The sequence below is a fragment of the Trachinotus anak genome, unplaced genomic scaffold (genome assembly GCF_046630095.1).
Source record: "Trachinotus anak isolate AG129_WGS33_773 ecotype Australia unplaced genomic scaffold, CSIRO_AGI_Tana_v1 ptg000018l, whole genome shotgun sequence".
In the NCBI taxonomy this organism is placed as follows: domain Eukaryota; kingdom Metazoa; phylum Chordata; class Actinopteri; order Carangiformes; family Carangidae; genus Trachinotus; species Trachinotus anak.
This window is the reverse complement of record NW_027273869.1, coordinates 7,387,324-7,401,571: the sequence shown is the minus strand read 5'-3', so window position 1 is coordinate 7,401,571 and position 14,248 is coordinate 7,387,324. Positions and strand designations below refer to the sequence as shown.

The following is a 14,248-nucleotide window of genomic DNA, read 5'->3' as shown; positions in this document are numbered from 1 at the left end:
ATTTTAAAGCACTACCTTTTAAAATCCGTCATATAGATAATTTCGGTAATGACTATTTGATAGAAGCACCACGCTAAACTATTTAGCACAACCTAGGAACTTTTAGTCAAACAAGAGTTTTCGTGCCGAGCGTGTTTCCGAAGCGGACCGCCAGCTGTCAAATATCAAAACTCTTCCGTTTACAAATGCAGGGCAGACTCTGACCAGTTTCCCTCTGTGTTGAGGCTGCTCGGTGTTTTTACTCGTTATGCGGCTCACACAGCGTTATACCAGCGAGCTGTAGATTGTATTTACTTTTACATCGGGCTCCGTCATCAGACATGGAGAAATTTGAAGGCTACATCTTCACTGCTCTCTGCAGCACCAACTTTTTGGTTTCGTGCCTGCTTTTCTCCAGAGTCACTCGGGAGCAGAGGGAGCCGTACATGGACGAGATTTTCCACATCCCACAGGCTCAGAAATACTGCCATGGAAAATTCAACGAGGTAAAGTGGCTTTCTGAATGGAGTCCTCCATTGTTTAGCGGATTAAGGTTAGCTAACGATGGAGCTTTTGTTATTCAACATGGAGTGGCAGCCTGCAGAGATTTTAATCTCCACGTCGGACATATAGAATGACATTAGTGGGAGTTATGTGCTCATAATAAAATGCAGTTTCCATGCAGGCTGGCTTAATCTTTCACGTTTCCATCTAATCTCAGAAACCTGGCGTTACTGATGAGCATGTTTCAGAGCATAATATTGTCAGGACCTCTCAGGTAGGGTGTAGCTTGTGTCAGTGTGGTGTGAAAATATGAAGTCTGCATCACTTGGTTTGGGTTATCATAATAGTGGACATTAGTCTGTTTTATTTTTTAACTTAGTTATAAAACCATTTCCTAGTAATGCAGCTGAAAGTGGAGTTGATTGTGCCGCAGACATTTATGGCATCTGTCTGAAGATTAGAAACACACTATTTTTTAAATTTCTTATACCTTTACTTAGCCAGGAAATTTACCAATACAATTTATTTTTTACAATAGAGACCTGGCCAGAATGACAGCAATGCAGCGTAGAGTAGTTAACACATCATATGAAGAAAACATACAATGAATTTACAGTCTTCACTAATAAATTAAAATAAATGCAATTTGTGATAAATGAGCCAGAACATTGTTCCTTTAAAAACAGCAAACATAATGTTACAGTATCTGAGTGCTTCAGTGATTCAGTATTGCAGTCTCATAAAGCTGCAAGAGACTCAACTCAGCTCAACATTGTCAACTCAATTAAACCCTCATTGTCTGATAAACACCCATATTATCGAAATGCCACACCCTCAGTAAGTAACACAGTCTTTCTGTTATGAATTTGTCATCTCTATGGTCAATACAAAATAACATTGATGACACTATGACATCAGGGTTATTTTCTCAGACATGCAGAGCTACAGACATTATACAACTGTTTTTACATGACAAGTAAATATATATTTTCATGTATAAAATATTATATTCATGTGTAAAATTGGTGGAGCACCATTTAACATGCTGCCGGTCCTTGTGCAGTGGGACCCAATGATCACTACTCTCCCAGGCCTTTACCTCATCTCAGTGGGAGTCATCAAACCAGTGGTGTGGTTAGCTGACCTGACAGGCGAGGTGGTGTGCTCCACGGCCATGCTGCGCTTCATCAACCTGCTCTTCAACTGTGGCAACCTTTACCTCCTCTATCTGCTCATCTGCAAGCTGCACCTTAGGGAGAAGGTAAGACCAGAGGACGATTATCACGCCCGGATGATGTTGTTTGTCATTTTCTTGTTTTCTGTTTTCACGTTTTATTCTCTTCCAGACACGAACAACGTCACGCCGGGTCCTGTCAGCGCTGTCTCTATCCACCTTCCCTGTGCTCTATTTCTTCAACTTCCTCTACTACACCGACGCCGGATCTACTTTCTTCATCCTCTTCACTTACCTCATGACGCTCCACGGCTGCCACAAGGCCTCAGCGCTCCTTGGCATCTGCTCCGTGCTCTTCCGCCAGACCAACATCATCTGGGTGGCTTTCTGCGCAGGCACTCTGGTGGCCGCTAAAATGGATGAAGCCTGGAGGGTGGAGCACACGAAAAAGAGGGAGGAGAAGTCCCCTCCGTCTCAAGTTCCTCTGTCATTCAGCGGAGCTAAGAAAATAATGCTTTTCACGCTAGAGTTCCTCACCTCACCCAGTCACGTGAAGGCGGTGCTGCTGGTGGCCTGGCCTTATGCAGTGGTTGGCGCTTGTTTCCTGCTGTTTGTGGTGCTGAATGATGGGATCGTGGTGGGCGACAGGACGAGCCACGAGGCTTGCCTCAACTTTCCTCAGCTCTTCTACTTCTTCTCCTTCACCCTCTTCTTCTCCGTCCCTGTCTCACTTTGTTACCACCGCGTCCTCCGCTTCCTGCAGGCCCTGAGAAAACAGCCCCTCTTCTTCCTCTTCGTCACCGGAGCCTCCTTGCTCCTGGTGTGGAAGTTCACCTTCGTCCACAAGTACCTCCTGGCAGATAACCGCCATTTTCCCTTCTACGTGTGGAAAAAGGTCTTCCAAAGGCACGAGCTGGCGCGCTTCCTCCTCGTCCCAGCATACGTGTTTGCTGGGTGGAATTTTCTGGACTCCTTCAAGTCGCGCTCGCTCTTCTGGAGTTTGGCTTTCCTGGCGTGCCTCCTGGCCGCCACGGTCCCCCAGAAGCTGTTGGAGTTCAGGTACTTTATAGTTCCCTACCTGATGTACCGCCTGCACATGCCTCTCCCCTCTCTTCCCAGACTGATCGTGGAGTTTCTCCTCTACACGGCGGTCAACGCTGTCACAATCTACATCTTCATCACTAAGACTTTCCACTGGCCGGACAGCACAGCCACTCAGAGGTTCATGTGGTGAACACAGGAGGGAAGTGAAGGAGTGTTGCTGGTATCAGATATCAGAAGTTCCTAGACTCAGACATTGTTTGGCATCAGAGGACTTTCCCAGAGCTGCTTTACAGAGAAGCACAGCACATGGAAATGAAGTCACATCTCAAGTCAAAGCAAAGCTTCTGTTACATCTCAGTAACGAGCTGGTGTTTGGTATAACGTATAGGGATTTCTACAGCTTATCCTGAGAACCAGTATTGCAAGTTTTAACAGTGAAAATAAAAAAATAAAAAAATAAATAAAAATGTGCAAAGCTGAGTTAGATGTCAAGGTTTTTAGGGTTATGATATGACAATGCTACAAACCTTACAGAAGTGCTGCCAACTGACTGTGAATCATTTCACAATGACATGAAAATGACCAAGAATATTTCAAAAAGTGTTCATTTTGTAAAAGTGATTAAAGTTTGGGTGTAGACAATACAGTGGTGTTATGAGTCTTGTAAAAATCATTGGTACTGGTCTGAATTGACTGTATATAAAAGTTGCTCCCACTGTACCTGAACATTTTGTGGTTTAAATGTTGATTCTTCTCCACGGGGTAACAATACAAATTGTGACTTTTTTTTTTTTTTTTTTTTTTTTTTTTTTTTTGGCAAGTGAATTAACAAGGAGGGGTGTGGTTTTCTTATGGCAAATGGTTTTCTACTGTAAATATAAATACTGTATGCATCTCTGTGAATCCATCTTTGAAGAAATAACTGAACATGAAATATGTAAATATGACTCAAGAGACCAAAAATGATGACATAGCCATAAATATATATTATTGTAAAACTGATGATGTTTTTGTAATGACTGAGATTTTTTGCTTTTTGCCAGTGAAGAACACGTGACTCACAGACAACTTTATAATTATCGGTCTAAATTCGATTTGTCTAAATTAAACAAAAATGTCTTTTCCATTTTTACCTTGATTTGTATTTTGCCAAGCCATAAGGATCCACCAGAGGTGATTCAGAAATGTGTTCATTTAGGTGTTTGTGTCTGTCATGAAGTTTCTTTTTTTTTTTTTTATACGTTGTGGTTTAATTGTAACAGATGATGTCATCTTGCTGTCTGCATGTGTTTCCCCTTTCTGTCCAGTTCATTTAAGTTGATCTCAGTCACAACAGTGTTTGGTTACAGCTTCGGTTTGAGACTTTCCAGGTTGAGCTGCGGGGAGGAAATTCAGTCGAATCTTGATGTGACATTCTGGAATTTATTCAGTGTAATTCATCATTTCAGATTTGATGTCATCTGTGTTTTTCGCTGGTATCTGAGCCTTGTTTCTGTGTCTGTGTTTGCTCATTTGTCAGTTGCTTTTGCTCTACACTTCCTGTCCATCCAGCTCTTTGCTGCTGCGCTATTGATACAATTTTGTGTATATCTTTGAATAAAATGATTCGTGCAATGTCAAGTCTTAAGTTTGTTTATATGCTATGCAAATATACAGCATGTACCACAAAAACCTGTGCAGAACAGAGGGCAACACACAAAAAACATTTCTCTTTGGGTTATCGTATTTTTCTTAGAGCCTCTCACAGTAGTTTGAAAAGAAGTGTTCACTGATATTGGGTTTGTAGAATAGTCATGCTTGTTGAATAGATGTATTACAGTATTAGAGTTAATATGGTTGGATCCACAGGCAAAGTTAATTAATTACATTCACTTTATTGCTACAGGAGCGTTGATACATGTTTTGAGCCTGACTTAAACTTACACATCAGCCAGACTCAGACACTGGGTGGAGCTGTAAGACAAAGCTTAAAGTCCTCATGAAGAAAACCTGTAATTTAACATGAAGGTGAAAAATCTCACCGGTTGTAAATTCCACCATGTGCCTTTATCTGATGAAAAAAAAATGACTGCTGAAATTATCAACAACTTTCAACTCTAACACCAGTGCTTTCACTCCAAATTAAATTAGAGCCAAACGAAGACAGATGAAGACGGATCCATGCAGCCAAATTTGATGAGAAGAACCTTACACTGAAGTATTTAATGATGATAATAAAACCTAAAATCGGCTGCTCTGCTTAACATAGCAGTGGTGTATGGAGTAGTTTGAATCACTTTGGAGGTGAAAGCTCAACTGGGAGACAAAAGAAAACAAGTGGCATGAAGAACGCGCATCATTACCAGATTCTAATAATATCAAGCAGTGTGTGCAATGCAGCTCACAGGAGAGGCTTTCACAAAAATCAAACTGAGATCCCTATACACATGTTGATCACACGCTTCGCACTCTGAGCCTCTGTGAAGGACACACAATATGTGCTGTCTGCTTTGCAGGAGCATATTCAGGGTGAAATATACAGTATGTGATTTTTTTATGTTCTGGTTTCAACTGAACCTCCCTGACTCGCTCCTTCCCTTTTCACTCATTGATTTTTGTTTGATCAATGTTTAATATCTGATTGATCAATGATTGCATTTTGATGAAAAGTATATGGAAGTTCTTTCATGACAATTTTTGATCTCAATCTCCTTCTCAAATCAAATTAAAAACACAATTAGCTTTTGCAGTCAAAAATAACTAAAATTAGGTGACGTAAGTATTTTTCAAAATATATTGCGGTGTGTTGTTTCCATGTTTTATTGGCAGCAGCTAATGCTGCTACATTCAATACGAGTTATTGTAATCACACATTTCATCATAGTTACTCAGAGAAATGTAACTTGATACTCTATTACATGAAAGTGCCTGAAAAACATACACGTACATGCACGTTATAATGTTAATTAGTCTCTCACATGTCCAACTCAAGTCTTCAGTTATCTTGAGTTTACAAGCCAAGGACACTGTAGCGTTTGGGTTGACTTGGGTTACGCAGCTTGAAACTGGGGTAAACCAACAAACCGTGATGTCTGGTCACCACATGGTAGGTGGATTTTGTTACCTTGAGGCAGAGCCAGGCTAGTCGCTTCTCCCTGTGTGTTCGTACCAAGCTCAGCTAACTGGCTGCTTACTGTGAACCGACAGATATGAGCGCGGTATCTAACTCCACCAGAGAGCAAATAGGCAGATTTGTCTTTGTACTTTACCAGTACAAAGAGACAGATGTGTAAACGTGAATCAGGGTTCAAAACAGTATTTCGCACTTTCTGACTCGCAGATTGTAGCTTGGATTTGTTGTGTGTGTACTATATAGTTTTGTCACTAATACATTCCCATTAATTACAGGTCAGTTAGGAGGGACATTTATAACTGATTTGCTCAGATAGAACTGCCTTAATTGTTAGAAGTGTTCTTTTTCTCCTTTACTCAGAGTGTTTGTGTAAATGTACACACACACACACACAGACACACACACACACACACACACATGTGCAACAGCAAAACACCTTTCTGTTTTTCATGTCTTTTTTTTTTTCCCCTGACTTTAACTTGAATAAGTGTCGGAGGCTCTGAGCAATTAATTACAAGCGGAGCCTCAAGAAAGAGCCATTCGTTTCCCAGAACCAAAGGTGAGGACAAGACAGCAGAGAAAGACACTGAGATAGATTTGTTTTTTAAATTTAATCAGAGTTTGTCACTTAATCACTCTCTGGGGTTACATAAAAGTTGCAAGAGCAGAAAATAATTAGGATGAGAAAGTGGGAGGAGAGGATGAGGAGGTGGAGGGAGAGAAAAACACAGATTCACAGGTATGATATGAAAACACAGTAAGAATCTCATTACAAAAGAGGTGACCATAATTATTGCAGTTGCAGTTCAGGTTCAAATCAAAAATAAAAAAAAAACTTTTGCTTCACTATTATATAAGCAAACATACAGTTTATAGTCTTATGAATTCTCTATTTTACAGTGGCAGTGTTTGTGTGTGCATGTTGTTGCTTTGTGTTGACGTAATCAAGTTTTTTTTTTTGTTACTTATAAATATCCAATGGACGACTTTGATTAAATCCCTGGAGCTGTTTACCGTGCAAAAGCTGACAGTGTGGCATACAGTGTGAATTAAGCCTTCTGCTCACTGTGCGCAGCTCAGTTCACTTTCGCTGTGTTTTGTAATGACTGATCTCCCACTTACCTGATTAATTAAAGTGCCTGGCAGCTCGACGGGATCACACAAGTGTAAAAAATGATCAACAATGGAAGAGATGCAGGGATTAGCACAACAATATCAGGGCCATTGTGCATGAAAAAGTGCCGCAACTGAACATGCACAAATGTTAATCAGGGGTTACTTTGTAAAAAAAAGGGTTAACTACGGTGGCCCTGAGGGCTCAATATACTGCAACTTAAGAAAACATATGCAAACAGACAAAACGCAAGCGAATTCAAAAATGTGTGCCGCAAATACACAAAACACAAGCATGTAGAGAAATACGCGGCATGTAGCACAGACAACAACAGCAGAGTTTCCAGGGGACAAAAAAAAAAGTGGTGAACCTGGCTGGAGTGTCGAAAAGTCTTTTTTCACTTAGGAAGTTCCCTAAGTGTTGGAGTGAAATGACCTGGAAGTATCTAAATAGCAGCCATAATAATAGCGGTTCTCTAAATGATAAGGAAAGGAGCTTCAGTGCTTCCTATCCTATCTCCTTTAGCCTAGGAAACACTGGACTTTACAAAAGGAAAAGAGAAAATGCCATCCCACAATTCCTTGCCACAGCAAATTTAAAGTGACACACCACTCTAGTGGAAACACACAGAACATTTGTGACGCAAACATGGACCTTTTGTTGTCATGGTTACAATAACAAACATGCACACTGTACCGAGAGTGGCACACCTGCTTTTGTCGCCATGGTAACTATGGTAACGTGATGGCTTGGTTAGGTTTACGGAAAAGTTCAATAAGTACTTCCCAACATTAGACGATCTTTGTTGTCATGGTTACAATAATAATAATAATAATAATGCTACTTTCAGAAGGGGATCAAACACCGTTCTCCACCGTTTTTTAATTCAGCTTAATTTAGGGGATATTATAACAATAGTTCTTCTGCTTTTTAATACCTGATGGCAAAGAGCGTCACTGGGAAAGTCTGAAACTGTATCTGGGCTCACTTACAACTGAATTAATTGATTTTGTTGACCACTTGGGGGCAGCACAAAATGTAAATACAAAACTGGCATATTATCACCTCATAAAACTGAAATTTAAACATTCAGCAGTAACTTTAGGATAATTTAGCTTCATCTTTGTGGCCACCTGGCGAATCCAAACTCTTGTTTTAGCTCTGTTTTGGTCTTCACCAGCTCCTGGCTAAGGAGCCAGGGAAATACCTGTGTCTTTGGCTGCCTACTGCTCCGCTATGGTCACCAGCTAAATACTAATTTTGTCTGCTTTTGGTGCTGAGCGGGTAGCATCAGTGACTTTATGATTCAGCTTTAAGTTGTTTGAGGAATCAAGTTTCTGTCTAATATAAGTGTAGTGATCTGCCTAAAGTCCAACAAAATTTCATAATGAATAAACATTATCCCACTGAGTCAAATATAGATTTTGCAAAGAAGTCAGAGTCCTCGAGCAAATTAGCATGATAAGAAAAAACAATGGAGGCATTTTTGGTCTCTAGTTTTAACCTTTAACCTGGTCTCATTCTATAGGTTTTAAATTGATGTCTGACATGTGAGTGTGTAACCATGCAGTCCACATTTCAGACTTCTATCTTCTCTCCTCTGGATGAAAAATAAATTGAAGGCCTTACTAAGAAAATCCACGGTGGAAAAAAATGTAATCATCTTAAATGGGATATTATTCATTTTTGGAATTGCCCTTTTTATGGTGTGTGTTGGAGGTCATCCAAGTTTACTTCTTCAAATTTGAATCCAACCAATTATAACTTCAGCTTGACTCAATGTTGCCTCTAATTTATCTGCCCATTATATTAATCAACATTCCTTCTCTGTGTCAAGAACAGTGTGTGTGTGTGTGTGTGTGTGTGTGTGTGTGTGTGTGTGTGTGTGTGTGTGTGTGTGTGTGGAGTCAGCAGAGCAGTAGTGATGTTGTCGCTGTCACATGATTCTTTAACTCCTCTGACACTCTTGACCCTGTCACTGTACATCAGTCAGCTTCCTACACTCACACACTCACACACACACACACACACACACACACACACGTCCACATGTCAATGCGCATCTATGCATTTACATTCACATGTAACTCATACACCTCACACCCTTCATCTGTGGCTGAAGACCCTAAACACTGCAGAGACAATCCTGCATATATTAGAAATACACTAGTTTCCCCAACTCTCTCTCTCTCTCTCTCTCTCTCTCTCTCTCTCTCTCTCTCTCTCTCTCTCTCTCTCTCTCTCTCTCTCTCTCTCACACACAAACACAATAACTTGCGAGGCGATGAGACTCCCAGCACCCCATGCATCTGCCTCCTGTCTCACTGCATAATGCATCGCAGGCTGAGGCGGAAACACACTCACACACGCACACTTACACACAGTTAGAGCCACACAGAAACATTTAGCCGTGATGTATAATATATCAGGCCCGGTTAGGGAGAACAAGTGGCCTCATACTGTATGTGCCGCTAATTGAGACAAAGGCAGGGTTTCTGTGCAAGTGTGTGTGTGTGTGTGTGTGGTTTCTACTGATTAAACACAGCAAGTACAATAAAAAACATTCGTCAGCTGATGGGCCGAGTTGGCGTTTTATCTCACTTAGCCCTGTTAGTGTTGTTGTTTGTGGACTGTAATGAAGAAGCACGGCCGTGTTGCAGCTTGTTCTCGGTGTTTAATTTGATTCATTTCAAATAAGCAGAAATGAAAGAGTGCCAACGCATTTTTTTCTCTCTCTCTCTCTTTTAGAAAGATCTCTGCTCGTACCTACTTTCTGTTTCACCCTTGTGATGTTGACGGTGGCCGTGAACAGGAGGTATTAAGCTTTGTCCTCCCTGATCGCAACTTAACCGTCTCATTCTGTAATTATGATCAAAAAATGAATTATTCATTAGATTTTTTTTGGTTTTCTTGAGATCACGACTTAATTAGGCAACTGTGATTGTGGTTTGCAGTTTGTGCTTGGCTCACACCTTCAAAGTAAACACAGAGCAGGGACACAAAGAAACAGATGGGGAACAGAGGACACCGTATGTTACCTCAGCTTGTTTTCAAGGAGCAGTGTTGTGGGTGTACCGCTGATATTTCACTGTTAGGGAGCACGCTTTGGAACATACTGCACGTTTGAACATCATAAAACAACAGTGAAAGCAAGAGCACCTTTTAAACACAGGGAGTTTTATTTGCCTACAAGTGGCAGAAATGCATTTTAAAGGGATACTCCACCAATTTTACTAATGCAGCTCTGATAGGATGAACCTGATGATGTCATAAGGGTTACCTCAGCCTCAGGTTTGTTGAGTACAAATTTTGCCCCAAAAAATCTGCATCACAGTCTATTGGGTCAGGGGTGTTTTACAAAGCACCGTAGTAGGATGCATTATGGGAAATGCAGGATCCAGTTTTGACTCATGGTAAGGACAAAGGGTCAGGATATCTGGGGGCCTGCTGCATCATGTTTGACCATCAAGATGAAAATTATATGAGGCAGATTTCAATAAAATAATACAATGTAAGGGGAAAAGAAAGGGGGGCTAGTAGCATCACATTACCTTTCACAAAAATAGAAATCTCATTTAGACATTACATATGCTGCGAGAAAAAATGTTATGTTATAACACAAATGCTCTTTAAAACTTACATAACACACATGAACCTGAACACACCAGCTACGTGCCGTCTCTTAGCACCTTAAAAAAAAAAAACAAAAAAAAAAACAACAAAAAAAAACAATTATAACACATGAAGAAAATGAAGAACAGAAAATGATCTATTTTTATAAGAACGGTGGGAGTTCAGTGGGCGGAGTAGCCAAAACATATGTTTTGTTTTATTCTCAGCACACAGTAATTATGAAACCTGCCCACATCCATATCACGCGTTCTAACATGCTGTCTGTAAAAGTTTGATGGCATTTGCGAGGTAAGTGTGTGTGTGAGGGAATTTTCCGATGTGTCCTGACGCCACCTTCAGGCTCAGAAGCTGCAAATCTGTACTCAGTGTGGTACCAAACACCTGAGTTTCTTTATTTCTTTTTTTTTTTTCTTTTTTTAAATTCCTGGGGAATATTCAAATGAGATCCAACTTTAGCTCCGTCTCTGTGGCAGGTTGCTAAGCTACAGACTGTGTCAGGAAGTGACAAGCGAACATAATTACGACCCTGGTTGACAGACATCGACCACAGTGTTCATTAGACTTACTCAAGCATTAAGACATCAAGTCTTCTTAAAGGACCAAAACCTCACACGACCTTATGTATCAACTAATTACCACGTAGTCAATGGCGAATAAGTATTTAAACAATTAACGAGCTTCTCGTTGCCCTTTAGTATGGGTGGCATGATGTAACAGCTGACTTTTGTGCGTCTGTGTGCTTACGTCTGATTATATTCTTGCATTTTTTAGGCATCACGACATGAAAACACGTTCAGATCTGATGTCACAACCAGCGTCGGCACAAATAAAATAAATCAATAATTAAATTTGTCCTCCCTGCTGCTCATTTCCTCAGGTGTATCCTGCTCTGAATTCATGGCCTTGATGTTTTGCTCTATTGCTGCTAATGAGTAGTGTGGTCCTCTGTGGTGTGTGTGTGTGTGTGTGTGTGTGTGTGTGTGTGTGTGTGTGTGTGTGTGTGTGTGTGTGTGTGTGTGTGTGTGTGTGTGTGTGTGTGTGTAGTATGATGTTTTTTGTACACAGTATCAGGTCTCTCTCTCTCTCTCTCTCTCTCTCTCTCTCTCCTGCAGTTGCATTAGATGTTGAGTGACAGTGATATTAGCACCTTTCCCTCACTGCCTCTCTTCGCCCCTCAATCAATCCATCCATCTCCTCACTTGGCCTCAAGGGACACTGGGAAAATAAAGCTATTTATAGCAACCTGAGGCATGAGGCTCTCCCGTTTGTGCAGAGGAAAAAAAAAAAACAAACAAAAAACACACCCAGTACATAAAGTACATTCAATTGTTGATGTGACACTATTACTCTATGATAAATCTTACAAATGATAAATTCAGCTGTTAGATGATTGTGTTAGCAGTAGTGCAGGGTCCTGTTGCTATTGGTCCATTTTAAAGGCACAGTATGCAGTGTTGCAATGTTGTAATACCTGTGCCTTGCTCCCTGAACTTGGCTTTTGAGCAGTCTTTAGTTTATCTTGAAGCATATAGCAGATGTTAAAGGTCAAGCTAGTGGCCACAAGAAACACAATATATCATTATTTAATAGTAATATTTCTGTGTCTGACCCTGAATTAAAAACTAAAATCAGAAAAAAAAAAACAGTTTTTCATTTTCAAATTGATTGAATTTGCTGACAGTGAACAGGCTGGACGGCTACAATATCACCTTCATGAGCGATGTTTTCATGAAAACACTATTTTCTGTCAAAGTTAAAGTTAAAACGGTTTGTTATTTGACAGAACAGATTTCAGATTTGTTTCCTTTTTTTCCCCTGTGTGCTCTGCTCACTGGTTTGAAGTGGGCAGAGCTCAGCTGGCGAAAAGTGATGACACGTACTTCTGTGCACCGATCAGGATTTCACTGCATTTAACAGCTCTGCATGTAACAGATGTATTTGTAACTTTGTTTGTTTATTTTGTTCTGACTTTTTGATGATGATCTGTGTGATTGATGAGTGTGTTTTCCATTACAATGTGATTCACAGAGTTCGTCCAGTGTAGATCATGGCCGTGTTCCAGCCTTCTCCACAGGCTCACACTCTCCTCATGTTTTACCTGCATCACTGAGACTGGAAGCGTCTTTTTACACTTCAGCCACATTTATTTCTCCTCTAACTATGTAGTTGTGGATGTTGGACTCTGAGCTCTGTCAAACCCAGCTGAGTGCAGACCAGGACTCCAGCTTCTGAGCGGATCCAGTAAACACACTGGCGACTCAGAGCTGCCACACAGCGTCTAATTTTACCTTGTAAAAAATAAGGCTCGGCAAAATATGCATCCCTGTGTCTCAACCCACCTCAAGGTCAAAGAGTTGGAATCACACAGGAGTTCTGACTGAAAGTTTTTAGTATCCCCCCCCTTCCCAAAAAAAAAAAATGAAGAGGAAAGAAACTATAAACACAAACTGAAAACAAAGGTTTTCTGTGATGCATGAAGAGCTGGAGGTGCGGAAAAAGAAACCAATGAGACAAACAAACCGGAGACTCAGTGGCTGCCACCACCTGAAGTAGAGTTGCATGTGATCTGTCCAGCTGAGGTGAATTTCCCTGACGATCTCACCTTTCTCCACCATCCAGGAGGAAAGCCTGTCCACAGTCACATCCTGCATGAAACATTAAGTACAAGTTGTATTCTAGATCCAAATGATAAAGACTCAATACTGCATTGTCTTCTACACGGTCAGAAAAATATATGCTGGTGTGCCTTGTCATAGTTTGAGAACCATCATTAATAGGTTGTAGTTTTCCACATGCAGAGTAAATGTGTCGTTTTTTCAAACCTTTTCCCAGGAGACTCCAAAGTAAGATGGAAATAATGAATATTACTGGTGTTTCAGAAACATGTGATAGCTCGATGACTGAGGACCAACCACACTAAGACACGGAGAAAACTTTATTCACACAAGGACAGAAACACTGATCGTCTCCATCATCACGGAACTGATCCTTGTCATTTAATAAATAAAAAACTGTCATTTCATTTTTAACCTAAAACTGTATCCGTCCTTCATCGCCGTCACATTTTCATACACGCATGAACAAACTTCCTTTGAGCTCTAATTTCACTCCACTTCGGCCAGTCCACAATTTCAGGCTTGATTTTCAGCAGGCCAAATGTGAAGACGACTGAGTCAATTTGTTTTGCAAATATATGCAAATATGGATGTGTAATAAGGTAAATTTATCGGGCAATTTTGTCCGCTGTCTAAATTTATCAGTGTATTTATGTGTGTTGATGGGCCAACACCTGACATCCATCTAACATACACAAGATGAATGATTGGACCGCAGGACACTGCGTGCATACTTGATTCCATCTGTCCATGTCACCATCAGCCAGTTTTATTATAAACATAATGTTGACATATTTACTGTGGATGTCTCACTTTAATTCACACAATGAAAGAAATCCATTCTGAAATGTCAGTGATGTGTTCAAGTCCATGCTAACAGTCTGGAAAACTCCACTCCTACATTACACCCTTGCTGGAAATATCATTTCTGTTGCATTGATTGAACTTGAAAAGTAACCGCAGGTATTCATCTGCCTGAGTTAGTGATTTCCTACATTTTCCAGAATACCTTTTAACAAAGCCAGAGACAGGGATAACAAGATTGATGTAATGATGAAATATGTCTGTAATGA

At 40.5% G+C, this 14,248-nt stretch overlaps 1 protein-coding gene across 1 annotated transcript; it reads left to right on the top strand.

Annotated features, from left to right (window-relative positions):
• Window positions 1-129: 129 nt before the first annotated feature.
• alg10 (ALG10 alpha-1,2-mannosyltransferase) lies at window positions 130-4,315 on the top strand. Its single transcript, XM_071501594.1, has 3 exons — window positions 130-485; window positions 1,547-1,744; window positions 1,830-4,315. Exons 1-3 carry the CDS (start codon window positions 321-323, stop codon window positions 2,889-2,891), a joined length of 1,425 nt encoding a protein of 474 aa, XP_071357695.1. The 5' UTR covers window positions 130-320; the 3' UTR covers window positions 2,892-4,315.
• Window positions 4,316-14,248: the final 9,933 nt, after the last annotated feature.

Coding starts and splice junctions, on each gene's coding strand:
- alg10 (XM_071501594.1), top strand. CDS start 321: ATGGAGAAATTTGAAGGCTACATCTTCACTGCTCTCTGCAGCACCAAC. Junction 486..1,546: donor GCCATGGAAAATTCAACGAG/GTAAAGTGGCTT, acceptor GTCCTTGTGCAG/TGGGACCCAATGATCACTAC. Junction 1,745..1,829: donor AGCTGCACCTTAGGGAGAAG/GTAAGACCAGAG, acceptor ATTCTCTTCCAG/ACACGAACAACGTCACGCCG.